Consider the following 25,890-nt stretch of genomic DNA (forward strand, 5'->3'; position numbering starts at 1 on the left):
CACTGCAGTGAGTTTGACCCGATTTAAAAATGCAGTGAGCAAGAGGAGAAGAAGGGAGCATCTTATCACCAATGCAGAGAGAGAGAGAGGGAGAGAGGGAGGGAGGAAGAGTCCCACCGTGTTTCGGAGGCAGAAGAGTCCAGACCGGCGGCTTCAGAGGAGACACAGACCCACTATGTCCCGGTTATGTCCTTACCTGGTTCAGGTAGGTGAAATCATGTCTGTAAGACTGTTAAACATGCATGTGTATGCAGCTGATGATGTTGCATGTTATGACCTGTGAATGACACCGTTTTATAGCTGCAGCTGAGGACCTGGAGACAGCTGCTAAACGATAATAAAGAGTATTTAGGCAGAGCGAATATTAGTCATTATGTGTGCTGTTTGAGATGGCTCATTTCTGGCTCAAGCCATAGTGATTTTTTATTTAGATTTTTTTTTGTCAAAATAGTCCAATACTTATTTCCAAAGGCTTCTTTTACTTACTTAACTTCGCTCAACTGTAGAAAACAACCACATGTATCAAAGATTATTTATTTTTTTAAATAATTACCTTGTCCACATTGATCTTCGCTCAATTCAGTTACCCAAAAAAATATTAAATCAGAATACTTTAAATGTTTTCATTACCGTTGCATAGCTTTATTCATGATGGATATTAATAGATATTAATTCATTTTTAATACTTGAAGTCTTTGCATGAAGTTGATTCCCTGAATTGACTAAACACCCCCCTTCACTGGCCCTCTACTCACATGACTTAAAGAAAATAATATACTGTATTTTGTACAAGATCCAGACATGACTCTTTCATCAGCAGTTCCATGTTCCATGTTTTCAATTGGTTCACTGATATAGTGAAACACAACATGGTGACTTGTTTACAGAGTGAACTGATATTTTTCTTGTAATTTAGATCATGCAGTTGTTAAACATATTAAAACCCCTTTTGTAACTAGCTTGTTGTCCATGACATGAGTAATGACTGACTTAAACATAAAACTGCCCTTACTTGTTACTGTAAAAAGCAATAATGGAGTGCACACAAAATAACATGCAGGTTGTGATAGTTTAAAATGTTCATTCACTTCTATTTTTGCATCTAAACCCACAAAATGTCAGAAAATCCAACCGACTGTTCAGAAGGAAACGTAGAACGAATGGGCTTTAAATTTTAATAATTTCAAAATATAGCACTCATTATTTCATTTTTTGATAATCATGATGGATTTTAAAGCTGTTGAGAGCATTAAGCAAGCATTTTTTCCTGAAACTGACACTAACTTGACACTTTTAATATGAAGTAAGAGGGCAGTAAGTGTGAAAAGGATATTTCATCACCCAAATTATCCCACAGGGGTCTTTATCAATGACTGGAGAGGTCTCTAGCTCTGTTTTAAATACACATAAAAATGGCTGAATTACAGGGTTGTAACTTCTTAAACAGGTCAGTTAAGGATGATTTAGACATAAGGTTAAATAGGGCAGCATAATTATGCAGCCTTTATCTTCTCAGTTCTCAATTAATGAAATGGAATATGCAATGTTGTACATATATTTATTGTCGATTGCAGGGTATTAAATGATAAAGTTACATCATTTAAAAATTGGACCATATTTCATTAAAAAATGTTTAATATAAAAAATGTATTTGTGCATACTACTGCAAATTTTGTCATACAATTTTTAGATTATACTTGTTTATTAACACCTTAAAATACATTTGGAGAAAAGTCAAGTTAGATTTCAAACACTTTTAATTGATAGAGATGAGACTAGTAATGGGGAGAATACAGACAATATTTTTATAGCGTAATATCCTGAGCTTTGCTCTTATTTTTAGCACAATGTCTCCACTTTGAAATGGCATCAGAGATGAGGAATGATCCCGAGGTAGAAGCTCAACAAGCAGTCAAAGGTATAAATGTAGAATCTGTGGAAACCCTCAACTAGGACAGTGGCAGCTGTCCGTGGTGCTAGAATTTGAGCATTCTCAGTTTTCAAATAGCTCTGTGTCTTCCACGTGAACATGTAGTTTCTTTAGATATGTATTTATTCCCTCCCAAAAAGTATTTGCCTGGTTGGATCTCCTGTATATTTTTACATTTTTAGCTATGGTGTGATTGGATGAAAGATGATTGATCTGCAAGTATTTTTTCTCCTTCAGTCAATTCATTCTCATAAAACAGATTTCTGAAATACATGTGTTGAATTATTTAGATTTGTCAATGTAATAAATGTATTATAAAGTAAGAATGAACACTCCATGTCTCATTTGCAGGGTGGAAACACTGAAGAAGAAGCAGATGAGTTTAATTTGCTCATAGAGGATTGATGGCCCTGTATTATGGCCAAGTGGACATGATTCTACATTCAGCACCTCTGGCACGATGTCGAATATGATTTACCTGACTGTCGTAAGCATTTTATATTTACCTTTTTTACTGTTCGAGGCATTCGGTTTGTCCAGAGGAAAGTATGAGAGGTCGGTGGTGCCAAGTTCTGCCTCTCGCCTGGTGGCGAGGATGGACGGGGATATTATAATTGGAGCCCTTTTCTCTGTTCACCACCAACCATCAGCTGAGAAGGTGGCGGAGAGGAAATGTGGAGAGGTCCGCGAGCAGTACGGCATCCAAAGGGTGGAGGCCATGTTCCACACCTTGGATCGGATTAATTCGGACCCAAATCTGTTACCCAACATCACCCTTGGCTGTGAGATCAGAGACTCCTGCTGGCATTCCTCGGTGGCTCTGGAGCAGAGCATCGAATTCATACGAGACTCTCTCATCTCCATCCGGGATGAGAGCGACGGCTCCAGGTGGTGCATTGAAGGGGCGCCTTCCAGTCAGCCACCACCGACCAAGAAGCCCATCGTTGGAGTCATTGGGCCGGGCTCCAGTTCTGTTGCCATTCAGGTGCAAAACCTTCTGCAGCTATTCAACATCCCGCAGATCGCTTATTCTGCAACTAGTATTGACCTCAGTGACAAGACACTGTTCAAGTACTTCCTCAGGGTTGTACCCTCAGATACTCTTCAAGCCAGAGCCCTGGTGGACATTGTCAAACGATACAACTGGACCTATGTGTCAGCTGTTCACACAGAGGGTAAGACACTTTTCTTTATCAGCTGGGGGCTCACAACACAGTGCTCCAAACTCAAACAGTACCGTCTAATGAGAACCTAGCTTATTAGACTCCTACAGTACCTATAATGCCACACATTAGCTTTTTTAAAAAAGCCCCTTCATGGCTTCCTGTGTTTGAAAACACACACTGTTGAAACCCTACATCTCCAGTGTGTGATACAGACCTTCTAATACACTGTTTCGAGTGCAGTTTCATGAAATCTAGATTCATCTAGACCTGCAGAAGTTCTAGATTAAATCATTTGACATCATTTTGGCAGGTTTTGCAAGCTTGAAAACTCTCCAAAAATGTTTTTACTGAGTAGCTGAGTAGGATTCAATTTGACAGGTAAACTGACCTTCATTTGCAAAAATGCTGGTCTATATTAATAGTGTCTGTTGTTTCTGTTGACCTAACTTATTTTATAAGAAACTCACTTCATTAGGCACACCTATTCAACTACTCCTTAACACAAATGTCAATTCAAAGATGATCATGATGACATGCTAGAGCTCAAAATAACTCAGAATGGGTAAGAAAGCTGATTTAAAGGTGAAATAACCACTCATTACAACCAACAGTAGCGGTTTTAGATACGGGCGACACGGGCGGTTGCCCGGGGCGGCATCGTGGTGGGGGGCGGCATCACGGGCATCGGTAAAAAAAAATGCTCGTACTCATGCTGCCCCGACATCATGCCAGCGCATATTGGGAATGGCATAGGCACCGATCGGTTTTCTATCGCCAATTTGCTGGGAGTAAGGGCGCCCTCCGTTTGCGAGGTGCGCCTGCTGCTTGCGGCACAGGGAGGAGAGGGCGGGGCGGCGGGGGATTCTCTGGCTGGCTGGAGCAGCATCTAATAACCAACTCGCAAAATAAAATAAAATAAAAACATACAACAAACACGAAAACAGCAGACATTATGATACAGACTTATAATTTGCACCGATGTTTTTTCGAAATTCTATACGCGAAAAGTGAGCGCGAGAGCCCTCGGTGCGCCTGCTCGCTGCTGAAGTCAAAGTAAACTTTATTGTCATCTCCGCTACATACAGTCCAGTATATAGAGAGATGAGATGACGAGGCTCCAGTTACAGCAGTGCAAGTAAACAAACAATAAATATAAGAAGAGTAAGAAAATAAATATATACTTTAGGACCAGGGGTAAAGGGATCAATAACAATTTAAAATGTATATTTTATATTTTGTTGATTTAAAGTCTCACACACAACCCGTTTTTAAAGTTTAAAAAAAAGAGAAAAGAAGAGGAGTATAGCGACTTCCACAGTCGCTAGAGGCTGGGGATGGAGCCTGCCTATTTGCCTGACGTGCTGTCAACTTCACGCAATAATGCGAGAGGTGGAATTGCTTGCTTGGTTATTAAAGTGCTTGAAAAGTTTACAGAGCAATGTGATCGGCTCGCGATTCAAACTCTTAAAACATCACAGCTCTAATGCAACAAGGGGAAACTCGTTGTGCTGCGGTCAACAAAAACTACGGCTACCCAGCCCTCCTCTCTGTCAAAATCAAACCAGTGAAAGACAGACTGACAACGCCCTCTTAATGTCACCGCTAGCACCCACGTGACTCCCGTTACACATCACCATAGCAAAAGATACAGGTAAGCAGATGTGTCATTGGATAATGGCAGGTCATGTATCCTAAAACATTAAGAATCAGAATACTTTCTTAATCCCTAAGGAAATTATGTGGGTTACAGTTCCTCCAAGAAGAAATGGTAAAAATAGTAACAGTAAGAGACTAAACTCCAAACAATATATACAATAATATAATATTAATTAGTCAGTGTCAATTGTTGATTTGTCCTGTTCTCATTGTATGACGAATTATGATGTCTGTTTGGTAGCCGTTTGCATACTATGCATACTCTCTCTCTCTTCATATATAGGGTCATATATGTGTGTGTGTGTGTGGGGGGGGGGGGGGGGGGGGGGGGGGGGGCGCCAGAGGGCGTGTTCGCCCGGGGCGCCAAACAGGCTAGGACCGCCACTGACAACCAAGGTATGCAAAAGAGCATCCCTAAACCTTAAAGCAGATGGGCTGCAGCGGAAGGTCACACTAGGTGCTATTTGTGTTGCCTTTGAACAGGGATGGCTGTAGCTCCCCTAGACTTTCCTAAATTGGGTTGTAGAAGATTGGAAAAATGTTGCCTGTTGTGATAAGTATTGACATGTGCTACTACGTTCAGATGGTAGGCTCAGAATTTGGCTAAACACCACAAAATCATGGATCCATCCTGCTTTGTATTAACAGTCCAGGCTGGTGGTATGCTATGGTATGGAGACGTTGCCCCCCTTAGCACCCACTGTGCATCATTTAAACACCACAGGCTACCTTGAGTGTGCTTGCTGACCATGTCAATCCCTTTATGACCACAGTATACCCATCTTTTATGACATGGTCCTCCAGCAGGGCAATGCCACAAAGCTCAGATCATCACAGAGTGGTTTCTTGAACATCACAGTGATTCCACTGTACTCAGATGGCTTCCATAGTCACCAGATCTCAAACCAGTAGTGTGTCTTTAGGATGTGGTGGAACGGCTCACATCACAGATGTGTGATCCACAAATCTGCAGCTATTTCATGACACTTTTACAAAAAATTAAAGCAGTTCTGAAAGGAAAAGGGGGTTCAATGGAATACTACCAAGGTGTAACTAATGAAGTGGTTGTGCTCAGTTTAAGTATGGCTTATGTACTGCTGTTCCAACAGCAGGAGGCTGCAGACATGATTAAAGCCTGTTTTGTGAGACTAATCCATATTCGTTCAAGTGGTGGGCAATTTCAGAGGAGAAGTGAGGTCTCTTTATGGTAATTATACCATTTGTTTTCATGCCTTAAAGATCATTTGAGGCATAAACTATCATTTTTGTACAACACTTGCTCAAAACACAACAGTCATCCCAAACTCGTTTTTTCAGGCCATGTTTTTATAATCAGATTCTAATTACGTTTCCTCCCACAGTTTTTATACCCGAGACACCGTTACGGCAGCTGTTGCAAATCAGTTTTAACTGATGGAATATGAAAACAAGTTTAAAACCATCTGATAAATCCAAACAAAAACCTGGCAAGCCTTCCTTGTTTACAGAAATGAATACCTGTTTGTCATTCTGTAATGAATTAAATATGAGCAGTAGGTGTTAGATGTTACAGAGGAAGCTAGATTACAGCCTGTTTATTGGATTTATGAGTGATGCTGCAGCTGAATGACTGTGAACATCTGGACGGACAACCCAAAAACGACGAGACTTATGTGAATGCTCGTCCTCTGATACTACTCTTGAGGTCACGGTTGGCCCATTTGCTCTAGTTGCACTGCTCTTGATTCCACAGCAAGAGGTCTGGGGACACAGTGAACTATTTAAATGTTAAAAGAAGAGTTTTTCGATAATTTTCCCTCTGGATTATTTCCTTTAAAGAACATCTAATAGAATAAAACATGACAGAATGAACTTATGAATGAGAACCCTTTACATTTTCTTGTGAATGAGCCACACTGACATCTCCTTTTATCTTTCTCAGGTAACTATGGGGAGAGTGGGATGGAGGTATTCAAAGAGCTTGCCTCGCAGGAAGGCCTTTGCATCGCCCATTCTGACAAGATTTACAGCAATGCTGGGGAGAAGCACTTCGACAGGCTGCTGAGAAAGCTGCGGGAGCGTCTGCCTAAAGCCAGAGTTGTTGTCTGCTTCTGTGAAGGCATGACAGTCCGAGGGCTTCTCATGGCTATGAGACGGCTCGGAGTAGCCGGAGAGTTCCTCCTAATTGGCAGGTTTGTTGGAGAATGTTTTCCCACAGGACTTTTAGGTTTGTCAGTCGTGGTGCTCTTTGGAATAAAAGAACAAGAATGACGAGAAGAAAATCTTTCTTGCTGAAGCTTTTCAAAAGTAGCTGTATTTTTATAGGTCCACAAAAATCAGTCAGTATATCAGTTTAAATAAATAAGAGGCATATTTGTATGTCAAATAGAGTAATGGCCTTTGTGTTAATAATGCTGATTCCAATCCCAAAGATGTTAGGATGCTGGATGATTAGGAAATCTCTTTAACTCATATTTAATCCAGAATTTAGTGTAGAAAATATTAACTGTTTAAAATGACAAAAATGTGGCATTTAAAGAAAAAATTAATGTCACTTTGAATTTGATGGCTGCAACATATCTCAGATAAGATGCACTCAGAGAAAGCAAACCTCCCCCAAGGCAGCTCATGCTCTGGGTAGTATTTACATTTAAGGGACTACTACTATATTTTGTATATATTTATTTTGTTTTCCTTGTTTGTTTGTTTTTAAATATATTTTAAAACATTTGTGCTGCAGTTTACTTATTCAGAAACATTGTACATGTATTCAAATTGTTAAGTATTTAATTGGTTATAACCTGCTACTGTAATATACAAAATAGCGTGATATATCGACTCCCTATATATCACTATTGATATGTTGCCAATATAAACAATGGCAGTAAGAAACAGTTATAAATAGCTCTACATAACTATTATAGTAACGCCTTGCCCTTCAGATATATCTACTGACTGTAAAGAGGAGGTCAAAGGTCAAATTTGACATATTATTTGAAATCTTTATACGGTACTTTATATATGTGACACTTTTACGAATCATAGTTTCAGAGTTATAAGGCTTTTGTCAAATCATTAATTGCTCATGCACACACACAAATATATTGTGTTATTTAATTTAGTTTCGTAATCACATAATTTCCTCAAGGATTAATAAAGCATTCTGATTCTGATTCTGATGCTCCCACATACCATCAGAGACACAGGCCCCAAACTTAGCACTGATCATAATCTAGATGGTCTCGTTCCTCTTTAGTCCAGAGGAACACAGCAATTTCTCCAGATTCTCTGAATCTTTTGATGATATTATGTACTGTAAATGTGGAAATATTCAAAGTCTTCATAATTCTATGTTGAGGAACATTACTCTTAAACTGTTCCCCAATTTGTAGACCCAGTTTTGTTGCACACGGGTGGTTCTCTGCTAATCTTTGATATTAGGAAATGCCACCTCTCTAAGATGCTCTTTTTTTAATACCTTATTTTATTACTGATCTGATGCCAATTAATCTAATTAGTTGCCAAATGCACCTTCAGCTGTTTTTTTTATTACCTCTTACTTTTCCAGTGTTTTGTTGCCCCCATCCCAATATTTGACAATGGCTCAGTTTAAATGTTTAATGTTCCATGTTCAACGTGAGCAAAATATGGATTTATGAGCTCTGTAGATCATTGCATTCTGTTAACTACATTTTGCACAGTGTCCCAACATTTCTAGAAATGGGGTTTTAATTTATCCTCCCAACCGGCATATTGAAACTTCCATTTAATAGCTGTGTTTTATATCTCAAAACTTGACATTTTTCAATAACTTGAGGTGCTTGTGCCACATTATTGACCAAATATTATCAAACCAAGGTATATGTGCACACATGGACCTTTACAAAAGATGCCAGTATGTTTTAGCCACCAGTTTGTGGACTTGCTTTTGAAGCAGACGTGACCCATGACCATATTTGGAGGACAGGTCTAGGGAGCTATCAGCTACCATCAGTGCTGCCTAGTTACCTTGGTTAGCAAGGAGTGCCCATAACTCACTGTAAAATTTATATGAATGAAATATGGTACAACAAATCGCACCCATCTTTCACTCATAGTGGTTATGTCATAAATTATGCACAACTCCAAACCCTAATGCAATTTAAACGGGCGATTTCCATCTAAAAATAACACCTGTGCAGTGTGTACAAATGGGGAAATTTGTACTGCTGTAAATGCCATCTTGCTCCAGCTCTGCTTTCTTTTTGGCACTTAGGATCATTTAGTAGCTCTTCTGCAGCATTCACACGCTGTCAGTCAAGATAAGGATTAGCAGTTTCCAAATATTTAACAACTATTCTTCCACAACACGTTTAAAGATTAAATTTAGTTTTAATGTTTTTTTTCCTTTTAGAGAAAATATGTTAGGCATCTTACTAGAAGATCCTTTCAGGAGCCCTTCGTCTTCTACTAAATGCTAAACATAGAAAAATGACACTCTGCTGACTGAAATATGAATGCTGAATTCCATGTTGTGACACTCAGTTGTACTCAGAATGGATTATATACAAAAAGTTCATATGAAGCAAAATATTCTTCCTTTCCTAACGGTAGCAGAGTTCCCCTGAAAGCAAGAAGATGCTTTGAGTCTGGCTCGGTAATGAATAATGCATTCACACTCCCTGTCAGATCACAGGAGGGATGGGCTAATATGGGACAGCACCTCCAGCATAAGCTGGGGAAAGTGGAGTAGTGAATATCAAAGCTCATATCAGCACATATACCAGGCATTCCCTTTTTGTGGAGCAGTTCACCTTAAGTCCAGTTAGCACTTGTTGTAGAACCAACGCTAAAAGCCAGCTACGGCTGATTTGCCAAGAGTGGTTTATTAATGTTTAGATTCAAAGGAGTCAACCCGATTTACTTGCGACCCAAATGATGGAATAGGTGCATAAAGTAAAAAAAAAATAGGACACATTAAAGCCTAAACTCACTCTCACCCCTTCTACTTAAATTTGCACTGCTGTGAAAGTCTACACTGAAGATAAGGAGGGCGTGAGTTTGGTAGAGCAGTGTGTGTGTCTGTGCGTGCACACGTGTGTGTTTTCTGGGTCAAGGAGACTACTGAAAAAGGAAAATGTTTTTTAGAGCAATGCAGTAAGTGAACACACGCAGGCCTGTGCAGTGGGCAAATCGAAATGCCTGAGGTGCTGGTCATCAGTCATCCATCTTCTGCTGTGTGGAGGATGAAAGAGATGGCTGTTCTCACGCTGCAGAACCCACACATCACAAACAACAAACAACTCATTTGATCAACTCTCCAGTGAAGCCCCCATTGTGGTGGAATTCATAGAAAATATCAATTTTATGATTTAGATTGCAATGTTTGACTAGTAATCAAATAAATAATTTCATTAAAAAATTATTGGCTCTACATTCATAGTTTTTCTAATAACGCCGCTGTGCCCCAAATTAAATGATTCACAGACGTGTGAGCTCAGACTTGTGTTAGAAGTCTGTACAGTATGTGCGTGTGTTGACGTCAGAGCTGTAGGTTTTTGGCACCCAGAGTGTTGGACTGGGGGTAGTGTGATGCTGAGAAGCAGATGGCCAGGTACTGTTGATACTGTCACGCTGGACAACCATTGTCAATTTATTTTTGAAGCACCAGCCAAGCCAAAGATGCTGCTGGCTTTCGCTTCTTAAACAAAATGTGGGTTGTAGAAGTCTGGAAAGTGCTATTATTGTCCTGTGGATGGGTTTGTGTAATATATACAATATTTTTAAAATATTCTGTTTTGAAGGGTATTTAATTGTTTTGGACCAGATTTAAATGTCCGTTTAAAGGTTAAAGCCCTCTTCTTATTCTTTCATCTTTTAAGGCACACAACACACACAATGGTTGTGCTCACTATTTTTACTTTTTTTTAACAGTTGCACAACAAGAAAACAGTCTCTTCCCAGTCCAGATCTCAGTCTCTCCCGCTCGTCTCTTCCTTCACTATGAAAGAAACAGAGCCTGTCATCAGTCAATCGCCACCACTAGTGGCCTCCCCCGCCTCCCGGCACTGCCCCCTTGAGCTCACTGCCCCGCTCCTCCCCTGCAGCTGAGCCACAGACCACACCTCCACATGGTGTTACTCTCCAAAGCTGATGAGCAGGAAAAGCGATCCCAGCAACCTAAACGCTAATATCAATATGCTACACAAATAAACATTAAAAGAATGTACACTCACCAGCCTCCTCTCCAACTGCTCATTAATGCAAATATCTAATTAGCCAATCACATAGCAGCAGCCCAATGGATTTAGCCATGTTGACATGGTCAAGACGACCTGCTGAAGTTCAAATTAAACATTAGAATGAGGGAAACGGGATTTAGTGACTGGTTTGTGGTGCCAGATGAGGTCTTCAGAAGAGCATCTCGGAATGCACGTGTTGGTATCTCCTTGAAGGAGATACCAACAAGGAGATACAGCAGCAGAAAACCACACTAGCTGGGCTAAGAGCAGGAAACTGAGGCTACGATTCTCATCAACAACAGAAAATTGAGACAACTTTGCCAGCATGGATCCATCCTGTCTTGTAGCTCAGGGTGGTGGCATGGTGTAACAGTGTTGCAGATATTTATCTATTTATTTTGTTTTTATAACTTACAAGAATATTGGAATTTTGCAGATCTGAGTTAGTACCAAACATATGTAAAGGGGGGTAATAAAAAAATAGTAATAATGATAGTAAACCAAAATATATTTCTTAATAAGGTGTTGGACAAAACTAGAACAGCTTTGGCAAACCTTAGCAGTAAATCTCGAAATCTGTAACCCTGCTGGAGTTCTGTCTTTCCTCATTTACTGTTTTCATGATAGTCCAAAATCTCCCACAGGTGCTCAGCTGGATTTAAAGGTGTTGATAGCACATTATTATTAGCAATCCATCCAGTGACCCAAGCTTTGACCCAATAGCTAAATGAATGAGAACAATAAATGTTATTTGTTCCATATTTCCAGTTATATTTGTTGTATTGTGAGATGTGGCATGAAAGAGCTCCTGTGTCTGACCTTGTGCAGCAGAGCTGAATCAGTCTGTTAGAGAAGGTGCTTCTCTCCCTGTCCAGTAATAAATCCAGAGGCTGGAAATGATTCTCCATGATGAGTAACTGTTTGTTAGTGACTTTCTCTCCAGCACAGCTTCAAAAGTGTCCAGTTTGCAGCCAATTCCAGACCCAGCTCCGATGCTGCTCCCCCAGCAGACCACAGCAAAGCAAACTGCCTTCGTCACAAATCTCCAGCATTTCGCTGCACACGTCTCAGCTTCGTCAGGAGACAGAGCCTATTCATCACCTCTTTGTATACAGCCTCGATTGGTCTTCCAGTTCAGCCCGCTGTAGATGTGGACACCCAGTTACTTGTTCTTCTCCACCACATCAAAATCCTGTCACAAGTTAGACACAGGTCATCGTTTTTTGATCACCACCTCTCTGATCTTATTCACATTTAAAAGCAGATGATTCCTCCAAGACTACTTCACAAAATCATCCTCTCAGTAGAAGAAGAATTAGGTTAAATGCACTTGAGAAATCAGAGAAGGTGATCTTGACCTTGCAGCTGTTTCTCTGTGTATGGGAGTAAGCTGTCTGCAGCATGTAGATGAATATATCGCCCACTCCCCGGCTTGGTCTGTATTCAACCGCAGAGCGTCAAGAGATGTATTCACCTGTGGTCTTTTAGGTGGACCATCTTCAGTGCCATCATTACATGAGGTTGCTTTCATCATCAGGATAAACATGTTTCATCATAGGATACAGGTAATCTCTTAAAATAGCTGTATTGATTTACAGACAAGTGGACCCAAACCATGACAGCAAAATGCTCCACACAGCTTATGTGCCAACAGATTCCCTTTCTTTGTGGCTAGAAGGACTGAAAGGTTGACGTTTTTCTTCAGATTGTCACTGATCTGTAATGTTTTGTTTTCCATTCAGTGTGTCGCTGCATTTTAAGAAGCTGTTCTTATGCCAAATCATCACTGGAATATTCAGTTTAAAGTCTCTCATATTCCCTTTTCTCAGCTTTCATTTCACCCGCTGAGACGTACAATGCCACATGAATATATCAAGGACTTGATCCTACACTGCATAATGCTGCTATAAAACACATTTGCAACTGAAATGAATGAGAAATGGGGTTTTAATTTTTATTCTAATTTAAATCTGGAGCATCCAACAGTCTCTTTTGTCTGCATGACCTTTTGCAACAGGATCAGATGCTGAATTGACTTTCAAAGTGTTGAGTATAAAGCTATAAATACGAGTTATGACCAGCTTTGACACTTTGGGCTCTAGAGTCTGCGTGTTGGGTGGGAGTTTGTTTCTCTCCGGGGCAGATTGCAGAGCCGCAGTACTAATCTGCAAATTCTCACCAGACTTGTGATTGTGTCTGTGGACTGAGGCTTTTTTTTCCTTCTTCTTCTTTCGGCAAGTACAGCGAGCACTCCACGCCCCTCAGCGGGGAGGCTGAAAGGGAAACAAAGTCAGGAAAACAAAAGGGAGATGTTGTTTTTCTTCAGGATTTAGTGTGCACTGACTTTTGGAACTCGGCAGCATAAAACAGTTTGTTATTTTTGTCTTGCCAGATACTGACTAATATTGTGTGACTTGTTATTAAATTATAAAAATGCAGTAGCTGGAGATAGCCTTTAGGGTTAGGTTTGAATGCTTGGTAGGTTTTAGGTTGTGTATTGATATTTTGTTGATTGCAAAAGATATTCCTTTGATAACAGAGCTTTGGAAACTGCATCAATTTAACTGTCTCTGATTAGATACTTCTCTTTCTCTTCTCTTTCCCACAAAAGAGATATAATTTATTATTTATTTATAATATTATGGGCTTTGAAAGGTCAGTAGGAAAGATTTTGCAATGCTTTAAGCTCTGACATAATGTTTAGACATACAATGCAGCAAGTGGGTGTCTAGTTTAAGTAGAAATGATTACAGTGTCCTCCTCTCTCTGCAGTGATGGATGGGCAGACCGAGTGGAGGTGGTGGAGGGGTACGAACAGGAGGCTGTGGGAGGCATCACCGTGAAGCTGCACTCTGAAGAGGTCTCCTCATTCGACGACTACTTCCTGAGGCTCAAGCTCAGCACCAACACCCGCAACCCATGGTTTCCAGAGTTCTGGCAGTACCGGTTTCAGTGCCGCCTTCCCGGACACCCGCAAGAGAATTTGAATTATGCACGAAACTGCTCAGGTAGCTAAACAACTCGTCAAGCAATTATGATGTTTTCCTGCTGTTTCTTTGTTTTGTTTAGGTTTCTTTCATTCCTGGTTTCCATTTTTACGCCAGCGTGCACATCTGCTTGTCTTTTTGAACTGTTCTGATGCGTTCAATGCCCAAAGGACGATGCCAAAAGGGCCCCACAAACTGGAACACGCTATTTAAATATGAATTAGACTGCCAGAGGGTAAAATTCTCTCTAAGTCAATCCAGTAACACATATTTTTTTTATATTGTTCATTTCTGTGACACTTGGCTTTACAGAGGATGATGATCTAGGTAAACTAAATCCTTTCACGTATAACAGAGCTAATGCATTATTTGTTAATTTCTCGAAACAATGCTCAACAAGCATGTTTCCAAGACATAACTGTTTTATACACCGCTCATATGTTTTTCTTTTTAAAATAAAAGCCTGTATATATTTACGTTTTCAATCTCAAGCTTTACGTTTTATGGGGATGAAGATGTTTCTCAAGCTCCCCAAATTTAAAATCAGTTATTTTAAAATGAGCCTATTTGAACATGTTGATAAACGTAAATATAAAATGTTGCATGCAGCAAAAACCAAAAAAACATTTTTTGACTTTAAGCTATAAAGATTCTTTTGGGAATTTGTTGTTGCCATTGCATCTTTTTTTCTACTGTTCTTTGACCTTATTTCCTTTGCACATTATTTTCAAGGATTTCTTTGATATATGACGCATATTTCTGCTTTTATTAATTTTTACGAAGCATCATTATTTAATAGCAGTTATTCACATAGGTATAGGTGGAGATATAGTGATTTGTCCTGTCCTGCAAACATTTGTTTTTTTGTTGTTGTTTGTTTTATTTTATTTCTATTTTTATTTATATGTGTATCTATTTATTTATTTTGGTGTAGAACTCCAAGATGGTGAGTGAATACTTTTTAATGGAACCATAATGCTCCTCACTTTGGAAATATACATAGAGGTTGACTGATATTAAGGTTTTATCACATGCTGGGAAAATGTAAATGCATTGCTGATAATCTTTTTTCTTTCTATTACATTTCCAATTAATCTCAGTTGACCTCTAATATATGAAGCTATTGGGATGTTTTTCTTCCTGTGCACTGAAAGCTCAACAATTGGGTCTTGTCTGCTCACACTTTGTGCTCTCCCACCTTTTCTAGCCTTAAGACAGTCGCATAAAACAGCCCAATAACATTTGAGTGAGATGGGAACTCGCTTAATTGCATGTAGCCACAGAAATAGCAGTTAACATGCAGGTAATGCATACGCTGGGATCCATTTTCTTCTTTTCTCTGCACAGTTTAATCCATGAAATACACAGAGAAGGTTCACTTGTCATGCAGCTGACTAATCCCGACGTGCAGCAGTAGGTCCTCTGCTTGCATGCTCGCATCATGACATCATTGCATCATGACTGAAGCTCACACAGCTCAGAGGAGTGCGGCAAGCGTCAAAGCGAAGGAGCTGTTAAACTAGGTCATCACCAGCAGTTCCCATCGGACGCTCACCCAGCTGCTACCCAACTAAATTTACTGTTGATGTGTTTGTTTGCAGAGGCAGTGAGTTTCCCAGCAGTCCTTTTTAGCGATCATTACGTGATTTAACACAAGTGGCAACAAACACGGCAGCAATGGATAACACTCGCGAAAGCCACCACGCAGTTACAAATGACGCTGGATAGGACAGAATAAAAATTCTGTCTCACAGACTGCATAGACTGACAGTATCACTGAGAAAACATGCAACAAATGAATGTATAAAATGCTAAAATCAAGGCAAACACCAATCATCTGCATTCCTGCTCCTTAAGAATAATCAGTCGTTTCCAAAAACTCTGACATACCTGGTTTTTAGGTTAAATGTTCTGCAAGCCAGTAAGAGATGCTCACAGCCTGATGAGCCTGACTTATAACCTATAACTAGTAGAAGTACTGACATTAGCTGACTCGACCTAACCTATTACTTCTGAATCAGTAAAAGACCCATAGGGATTGAACAATTACATACTTTTAACCAACAGTGTAACAGTAATGCTACTACTGCTACTATTAATAATAGTGGACTACAATTAACATTTTTTTAACTGTACACATAATACATATATTATAGAGTGTGTTTCCATCCGAGGAGACATGCTGTAATTTTCCACCTTAAAGTGTCATAAAAAGGTATCTGGTGGCAGATATTCAACATGGTGTGATTATAGTGGGATTTTTCCATTTACAATCTTAGTATATGTTTGCATTAGTATACATTTAAACTCAAGGAAATGGGTGAAAAACTTTCAAGTTTAGCCCAAAAGTGTCAAGTTCCTACATAGCTGCAGATTAGAGAGACTTGCTTTTAGAAGGGCATAGGTATCTGTTAATACATTATTCCTAATAGATAAAATAAATAAATACATATTTTTTCTTTACTGCACATTTCTATTGTCTAATTATCACAATCTCAGCTTCAATTATGAAATATAGATACGAAGATTAAAGTTTTTCAAGCTTGAAATCCTAATGAAAGATTAATGGCACTCAAAAACAAAGAATTCTGCAGTGCTTAAAATAAGGTTCAACTTTAATATATCCAAAAGCAAACCTTGATTTCAGACTTCTAAATTACTCATTGGTCATTCGTGCACTTTTGGAAAAATGTTATATTATAGGAGTGGCAACTTTTCTTAGGTTCTGGATGTAGTTTTAAAGTTTTGCGTGCAGCAGGTTTTGGTGGTAGTGCTTCAGCGTCTCTTGCTGTCCTCAGTGTCACCCTGCATTCCTCCGTTGCTCATTACTGCCTTCGCTGCTGAGCCAGCCCTGGCCTGAAGAGTTAGGAGATAAGACCTGTTAACACCACAACTTCCTGTGGATGTATATATATCTGGCTTTGTCCTGGAAAAGATGGCGACCGAGGAATGTTTTGGGCAGCTGGACAGTATGACATTGATGGTCGGTGTAAATGCTTGAAGTAATCTTTAGACCTTTGCTTGGCTGTACAGACCAAAATGTTCTGGTGAACTGTTTGTACCATTGATGCTATGTGTGATTAGCACAGACTCTAAACATTTTGCTTTCTTTTGCTGTTTTCTTGTGATGATTTAGGGCATTGTTTTCCTTAGTCCTCAGTTGCAGCCCTAATCTTACTTGTCTCTGCATATAAGAAATTCAGTCTGAATATTGAGCCTTAAAGAATGACATGTGAGAGACTTCTGCCTCTGCTTTTTTATTTGTTTGCTCCTTATTGGCATTTTTCTCAGGTAGAAATTATCCAGCAATGTGTCAGCCTATTGGTATCATCCGACCCTCATGTCAGATTTATATGGATACAAAGTTCGGACTTTGTTTTCAACAGGCACATTACCTGCATTTCCTAACAGCTGCATTTCCATGAATGCTCAGGAGCAATCACAGGATATAATATAGATGTTCTTTGCTGTCTGCATCGCAATTGATATTCCCATTGTGTGGTTACGCTGGTTTTGTGTACACCTATGAAGGAAATGTAGTTCAGTAAGAGAAAATGCCATCACAAAAATAACCCCCAATGAACAAACACTTGGCAACAGTGGGAAGGAAAAGCTCCCTTTTAACAGAAAGAAATATTCAACAGAACCAGTCTCGGTGAGGGTCAGCCATCTGCTTGGACCATCTTGCTTTAAAATATACAAACACACGGGAATAACAAGAGGACCAAAAAATAAACTCAAAACTTGAATATATTAATTAGGAATTCAAGACAGAAAACAAGGCTGAAACATGACAAAACTACAGCAGGTGTAAGCTTCAAATTAATATGTGAATATTTCAGAAGGGATGTTGCCTGAATGGCAAAAACTTTTTTGTATTGCCCACAATTAGAAGGTGTAAAATTTCGAGTACAGTTACTTAAGCAGGTGTGGAGGAAGCAGCTCCTATGGCAGGGGGTGCTTTGTGTGCATCAGTGTTTAGGTTGGTGGTACATGACTAAGTAGCATAGTAGTGAGTGACAGGACCGAAGGTTTCACAGATAGTTTATTGCAACAAGACAATCAGTGTTTCTTTTACCTCACCTGCCAGTGCTCTAGCTCTATGACGGGTCTGTGCCTGTTTCCCAGTTTTACCAAAACACAGTGAATGCATGGTGTAGCTTGTACAATGCAACTAATAAACTGCTACTCTGCTTCTAGCTTACATTACACTGAACTGATAGGGTGTGTCTGAACATCACACAGTGTTTGCTTCCAAATATTTTTTGTCTCATTCATTCATCCCATTCGTCTGAGAAACCCCCCCAATAAGAACAGAAAAGATTCAAATAAGTGTTGGTTTGTTTTTCTGCTTGAGGAGACTGATTCTCAGTGGTTTCTATAGTTTTAGGCCAACTCTAATTGAATCCTGACTCATGACTGCAGAAATGAACAGTCTTGCCATGGTAACAAGGATCTTCCAAGGCTTCCAGTTCTTTTAAAGCAGTATCCCACAGAGGCAAAGATACATGTGGCTTGCTGGCCGAATTTAGAGAGCAGTTATAAGAATGAATCTGTGAGCACCCTATCACTCCTTTGTAATATGTTACATCATGCTAGACAAGATATTAGGTATACCTGAAATGTAGAAATGTAAACTTTAACCACATAAGATGCTTCTGCTTGCAGCAATAAAGCACCTCGTGTAAGCCTTTCCCTGTATGTTTGTCTTGAAGATGAATCCTTACTGTTCTCTCATGTGTGGGCAGGTTATGAAAGTCTGGAGGACAACTACGTGCAAGACAGCAAGATGGGCTTCGTCATCAATGCCATCAATGCGATGGCCCACGGGCTGCATGATATGCACTCTCACCTTTGTCCCGGCCACGTGGGGCTCTGTGATGCCATGAAGCCTGTTGATGGAAGTCACTTACTGGAATTCCTTCTGAAGACATCCTTCACAGGCGTGTCCGGCGAGGACATATGGTTCGATGAGAACGGCGATTCACCTGGAAGGTAAACCCACTTTTCTTATTGTTTTAGGTGAAAGGAATTTTATAGACATTTTTAGAAAAAGTAGTTTAATTAAGACAGCATTAACTGACCTTCAATTTCACCCAGCGGAGGGCAGTGAACCACCAGTGCTTAAAGGTAAAAAATCCAATATATTCACTATTCAGTAACAGAGAACAACTGAGAAGGTGATTAAAACTGGGATAAATGTAATGTTTTAAAAACTGCTGATAAATATAAATTGAGGCATTACGCTCCCTGGATATTTTACCCACTAGCAAGACACACCATTACACAAGGTACACCTTGCTCGTGGGTTGGACCAGATTTTGGTCCATGTTGACACAACATTATCACACAGTTGCTGCAGATTTTCTGTACTTCTACGATGTGAATCTCCCATTCCAACACATCCCAAAGCTGGTATAGTGGACTGTTGGACTTTTTACTCACTGGGTATTTCTCTTTTTGGACCAGTCTCTGTTAACCCTAGACATGGTTGTGTGGGAAAATCCCTGTAGATCAGCAGTTTCTGAAATACTCAGACCAGCTCATCTGGCACCATAAGCCACACTAGGTTCAAAGTCACTTAAATCACTTTGTAAAAAACAACGCCAGGTTCTCTACACAACTAAATGCACTGAGTTGTTTCCATGTGATGCGGCTGATTAGATATATGCTTTTGTGAGCAGTTGAATAGGCATCTCTAGAAAAGTAGTTGGTGATTATTTGGCTGGTCTAAAGCGCAATCGTGATCATAACAACACACAACTTTCAGTAAGTAAGCCGCATACAGTATTTTTATGTAAGTCCGTATATGTCATTAAATCACAAAGTTTATGGTTAAGCCATTCAGATAAAGTTAAATATTCTCCAAATTATATGTAGTAAAAGGGTCAGTGACTTCTTTTATGCTGAGTGAGTATGATCCGCCTAAGAAATACCAGTAAACATAACATAATTCCTGCACAGAGTCATTTGTTCTTAATTACAGTAAAAGCCTTTCAGCAATGGTGAAAGATCTTCCTTTGAGCCATTTCTTTCTTTCCACAATCAGGTATGAGATTATGAACTTTCAGCATGTGGAGACCAGTGTTTATGATTACATCAACATCGGCTCCTGGCACGAGGGCATGCTCAGTATCGATGATGACATGATCCAGATGAACCGCAGTGAGATGGTCCGCTCTGTCTGCAGTGAGCCCTGCTCCAAAGGAGAAATCAAGGTTAAGCTCGGATCTTGTACATGTTGTCATCACACATCCCTGTTACATCTTTATTATTCAGTCTCTGCATCACACTGGTATGAGGTATTTGTGTAAAGTTTTTGAAAAACACAGTAGGCTCCACATTGTTCATCTCACACATAAATAGTTAGCTTGGCAACATTGTACCTGAATGAAGAAAAGTGGGTCAAACTTCTGATATGATAACTTCAAGTTATTGCTTCATAAACATGGTTCTCCATGCTATTAAACCATGGGGTTTACACACTGCTTCTGCATTTTAGCTTAGTTTTCATTAAATAAATGATGACATGGTGTGACATATCATGTGGTGTTGTTCATCTGAGGTTGTGTTTATGTTTGGTGTTTTTTTGTATCATGTTCAGATATGTACATTTTTAGAATTAAAGGAGAGTCTACTTTCTTTTTCTCATGACTGCATACAACCCTGTTGCCTTTCTAAATTAAAAACTAGTGTAGAATATAGAGTTTTACTTTCATATTAGAAAAAAGGGGACACATTCAAAGAACTTTCTGTTAGACCTTGTTTAAAATGATATTTAGTATGTATATCCCAGATTCTCATGTCTTTTTTCCTATGCTGAACCTTTCTATCTTTATTTTTACTGTGTTGAAAACAAATATTTAAATATTTATGCAGATCTGGCCTTCCTTGGACATCAAAATACATCCATGATAAATATAGTTACTTTTAGAAGAGTATTTTTACTTTTGATTTCCCTGCATGTTTTATGAACCAGGTGATAAGGAAGGGAGAGGTGAGCTGCTGCTGGATCTGCACTGCCTGCAAAGACAATGAGTACGTCCAGGATGAGTTCACATGCAAGGCCTGTGACCTGGGCTGGTGGCCTGACAAAGAACTGGAAGGTTTGCTTGCACTCTTCACTTACCTGCTTATGTAAATCTTTAGCTGCTTTAAATACTCTGCAGGGCTGGTAGAGGACCCTAAGGGATTTTTTTTTTTTGAGAATAGTTAAATAGGAAAAAGGGAAGAGGAAATGTAACCAACCAACACCTCTAAAGGTCAGTTTTAACATGTTATACTTGGATGTTTAATTAGCATTGAAAACTGAAAGGGTTTCAAAGGGTCCTAATATACTATGACATGTGTAACAGTCCCCACAAAAATTATACACACTATATTAGTAAATCAGTGAACAAAGGCGTGACTTTATAGCCTGTTTCACAAAGAAGCTTCCTAAACACAATTTGAAGCTTAAACAAAAAAAAACAACAACAAAAAAACACCATCTCCTGGTCTCTCAATTAAAAAGTAAATAAATGCATTTTATATAATGTCTACCAGCTTCTTGAAATCACCAATGCTCCAGTCAGTATACAAAAAAAAGATCCTAGACAAAGTGATTCAGCTGATCCACACAGCAAATTTTGCTGCTCTGCAGTTTTGTCATTTAAATTTAGATGAATTTAGGTTGCTTCAGTGGCCACAGGGTATGTTCCTGCTGCATGACTGATGCTTGCAGAGATAAGAAGAGTTTCTTCTGGCTTATCTGAGGCAGTTTAAAAAAAAAAAAAAGTTAAGTTCCTCCAAGCTTTTACTTCTCCTCCTCTTACCTGCACCCTGTACAGCCTGTCCCGCTAAGATTTTTGCAGTGCTATTTCACAAACCTGTTCTGTCCTATTTTCATTGCTTTCCCATGACACCTGAGAGCCATTCATCATCTTCACCATTTTATCCGACAGCAGCCCTAGTTCACTTACCACTCTTCTGGCCCACTTTCAAAGGTCTTCTGTGGCTTTCAAAGACACTTCCTTAATAGGATCATCCTTCCCTCCATGCTGTTTCATTTTTTATTTTTACAGCCACGGATGTTTGGATACACATGAAAACAGCATAATGCGTGGCACAAAGAAGGATATAAAAATATTCTTGTGCACTTTTCTAACCCTACCTCTTGGCATTGTACAATAAATAAATAACACAACATGAATTAGGCATTCAGAGTGTGTTCTCAGCATGAGGCAGAGAGGCGAGCTTATTTGGATCCATGAAAAAGCAGTTAGTTATTTTGTCCTGCTACACCAGCACCCCTCCTCTGCTGGCTGCAGCCCAGCCTTGCCATGGCTGAGTAGAAAGAGGCTTATTTATAGTTGAACTAAAAACCTACTTTGAGACTTACTGTATTTTCTCAGGCAAAGATGGATTTTATTAATTTCTAATGTATCCATACAGTACAACGTTAATATACGTTTCTCTAGATAATCATGAATATATCCCCAGAACTGGTGCTAAAGGGATAAAAAATGTATAGAGTTGGCCAGCTTTTAGTATACTGTGGCTGTGTTTTTATAACCCGTGTTTTTCCCCTTTACAGGCTGTGAGCCGATCACTCTACGCTATCTGGAGTGGAGAAATCCAGAGTCCATTATCCAGGTGGTCTTCTCCTGTCTGGGCATACTGGTAACATCATTTGTTACCTTCATCTTTGTCTTATACCGCGACACACCAGTGGTCAAATCCTCCAGCCGGGAGCTCTGTTATATCATCCTTGCAGGGATCTTCCTGGGCTATCTGTGCCCTTTCACTCTCATTGCCCGACCCACCGTGGCCTCTTGCTACCTCCAGAGACTTCTTGTCGGACTCTCAGCTGCCATGTGCTACTCAGCCCTGGTAACCAAAACCAATCGCATCGCTCGAATCCTGGCAGGCAGCAAGAAGAAGATTTGCACAAGGAAGCCGAGGTTCATGAGCGCTTGGGCTCAGGTGGTCATCGCCTTCATCCTGATAAGTGTCCAGCTCACACTGGAAATTACCCTCATCATCATGGAGCCTCCTGAACCCGTCAAATCTTACCCCAGCATCAGAGAAGTCTTCCTGATCTGCAACACCAGTAACCTTGGTGTTGTAGCTCCACTGGGCTACAACGGCCTGCTGATCATGAGCTGTACCTATTACGCCTTTAAGACCCGCAACGTCCCTGCAAATTTCAATGAGGCCAAATATATTGCCTTCACCATGTACACCACATGTATAATCTGGCTGGCGTTTGTGCCAATCTACTTTGGCAGCAACTACAAAATCATCACTACGTCCTTCTCTGTGAGCCTCAGCGTGACTGTAGCTTTGGGGTGCATGTTCACTCCAAAGATGTACATCATTATCGCCAAACCTGAGAGAAATGTGCGCAGCGCATTCACCACCTCCGATGCTGTGCGCATGCATGTTGGCGACGGTAAAATTGCTTGCCGAAGCAACAGCCTGTTAAACATGTTCAAGAGGAAAAAGAACACTGGAAATGGCAGGTAGGTTCATTAATTGAGTCTGTGAGTCCTGCTCCTGAGGCACCTCAGGGATGCTGGTTTTACTGTAATTCCCTCTCAAAGGGAACGTGATGTCTTACTGTATTCACTTTCCTAGGGACACCTGTTGTAAACTGTGACGGATATAGGTCAGTACCCAATTCACACAGCCAGTTCAGCCCTTGATCTGTTATTAAAATTAAAACAAGCATCTCTGTGTGCTAAGGGATGGCAAATTAGATCCCTAATACAGAATGCAGGGTTTCTCCAGGGCTTCAATAGCATTTAAGGTGTTTCTTTTGAGATGTTATATTCAAAACCTGTAGATACCCTGTAACACTGACAATATTTTAAAAAATAAAATAAAATAAAAATAATGACATTAGCTTTTTACATGAAGCAGAAATGCTCTTTCTGTCTCCACTTTTCTGGGTTCCTATGAAGTAACAGCCGTCTTTATTTTGTTCATAGTTCTAATGGAAAGTCTGTGTCATGGTCTGAACCAGGTGCAAGACATCCTCCAAAAGGGGATCACATGTGGCACAGACTGTCAGTGCATGTGAAGAGACAGGAAGCAGGTTCCAATCAGATGGCTGTCATCAAACCCTTAACTAATACCTACCATAACACGGGCCTGGAATTCTCAGACCTCAGCACTAAGACTTTGTACAATGTGGCTGAGGAGGATGAGAGTGACCCTGTCCATTATAACTCCCCTGACACTCCCCCTATGGTGGCCCACGGGCAAATGCCTGCCAGTGGGCTGAAAAAAGATGTGCACGAGGAAGTGGAGCTCTATTCCCCCGAGCCTTTGCAGCAAAATAGCATTATCCCCCCCAAACATGCCGTGATGGACCGCCTGCAAGAGGAGGGGGTAGTGAGCAAGTTCAACAGTAACATGCCTGAGATCCGTGATATGATAAGCATGCCTGAAGCTGTCAGTGGTGGGATGCCAGTGTACCATCAGGCTCACCTCATCCAGCAGGAGCCTGTCCTGCCTGTGCAGCTTGACCCATTTGATGAGGAACCTGTCTTCCCTTTAGAGGAGGAAGAAGAGGAGGAAATGGAGAATGAGCAGTTTGGCCTTCTCCACGGCTACATGTACAACAACTCCCAGATTCATGACGAGGAGGACTTTGTTGAGGTCAAATTAGCAACAGAGGACTCTTTGGCTCTGATGCCCCCCTCGCCTTTCCGTGATTGCACCGGTGCTCTAGTGAGCCCCTTTCCCAACTCGCCAGTGTCCGAGTCGATTTTGTGCACACCTCCCAATGTCACATACGCCTCCGTCATCCTCAGAGACTACAAGCAAAGCTCCTCAACTCTGTGAGGGCACGCCCTAAATGTTAACGCTTGTAGTATAAGTTTTTATGTGTTGTATATGATTATACATAAGGAAAACGTGATCCTGTGGTCTGTCAAGTCATTTTTCACTCCTAATAGCTTTTACATGATAAGGGTGAGACATACTGTATATTTCTAATATAAGCTTTTAGAGACAAAAATAACTGTATATATATATTTATGAAATATTGTTTGATAAATGTTGATGAGGTATCAATCTGATTAATTTTTTGACTTTAAAGGTAACTTAATGAGCATAGCTAATATAAAATTATTCACTTTAATAATAAGGAAATTTGTTTTGTGTGACACATTGCGTGTCATGTCCTTTGTCGGGCAAATGTAGAGGTTTAAAGCAAGAGTTGTTTTTTTTAAAAACTCCCTCATTCACTTTCTTGGCAAGAAATAGAAAAGTAGGTCAATGTCACTCTCGTATATGTTTCTAGCTGCTCATAGTAGCTTCGTATCTAGTATACGGACATAAAAGTGGCATCCATCTTCACAGCTAAGAAGAGTTACACCCCCAGAACTATAAAACTATCTACTTAAGCTTGAAGTGCAGGGTAAAATGTTAATAAATGCCAACTTTATTGTGAAAAAAGATATTATATTGTGAATCTCTGATGGATACAGTACTGCCAAACAATTGCACTGTACCTTGAATGTAGCAGAGGACAAGTTCAAGTGCCACATTTTTTTCTTTTGTACATTTATCTTATTTATTTGGTCTTGAGAGGCAATTTGAACCAGTTTTAAACTTGTATGTTTTATAAATAGACATCCGCTTTCAGAACTGTATAGATTATTGTATTGTGAATGTATGAATTGTGTATCTTATTTTGGTATTCTATATGAATTGTTAGTATTAAAGAAGAGGGTAGCTGTGTATGCTTATATTGTGTGTGATTGGTTGTGTACAACAATCCATTTCCTAAATATTGAGACTTTAACTTCCTATCAAAATTGTATAGTGTAATAAAGTGCTACTATTTGCATTAGTTATACATCGATATAAGCTATATGAAGTTCAGTGTAAAATAAATCTACAGTTTTAAAATGGTAGTTGCTGTAGACGACAATTTTGAAGGGCACTTGTTTGATTTGAGT

The 25,890-nt window shown here is 39.8% G+C and overlaps 1 protein-coding gene across 3 annotated transcripts; it reads left to right on the forward strand.

Moving 5' to 3' along the window:
- Positions 1–98: 98 nt before the first annotated feature.
- On the forward strand, positions 99–24,948 carry grm1b (glutamate receptor, metabotropic 1b). Of its 3 annotated transcripts, none has more exons than XM_063500221.1 (9): positions 99–205; positions 2,282–3,105; positions 6,674–6,923; positions 13,725–13,960; positions 18,688–18,934; positions 19,989–20,157; positions 20,919–21,045; positions 22,515–23,442; positions 23,911–24,948. In XM_063500221.1, the coding sequence occupies exons 2-9, from the start codon at positions 2,391–2,393 to the stop codon at positions 24,767–24,769; spliced, it is 3,531 nt and encodes a 1,176-aa protein (XP_063356291.1). In that variant the 5' UTR covers positions 99–205; positions 2,282–2,390; the 3' UTR covers positions 24,770–24,948. The 3 variants fall into 3 exon arrangements, with proteins under 3 accessions (XP_063356291.1, XP_063356292.1, XP_063356293.1); XM_063500222.1 differs by having other exon boundaries at positions 23,946–24,154; XM_063500223.1 differs by having other exon boundaries at positions 23,924–24,095.
- The last annotated feature ends 942 nt before the right edge of the window (positions 24,949–25,890 follow it).

The sequence above is a fragment of the Pelmatolapia mariae genome, linkage group LG16_19 (assembly GCF_036321145.2).
Source record: "Pelmatolapia mariae isolate MD_Pm_ZW linkage group LG16_19, Pm_UMD_F_2, whole genome shotgun sequence".
In the NCBI taxonomy this organism is placed as follows: Eukaryota; Metazoa; Chordata; class Actinopteri; order Cichliformes; family Cichlidae; genus Pelmatolapia; species Pelmatolapia mariae.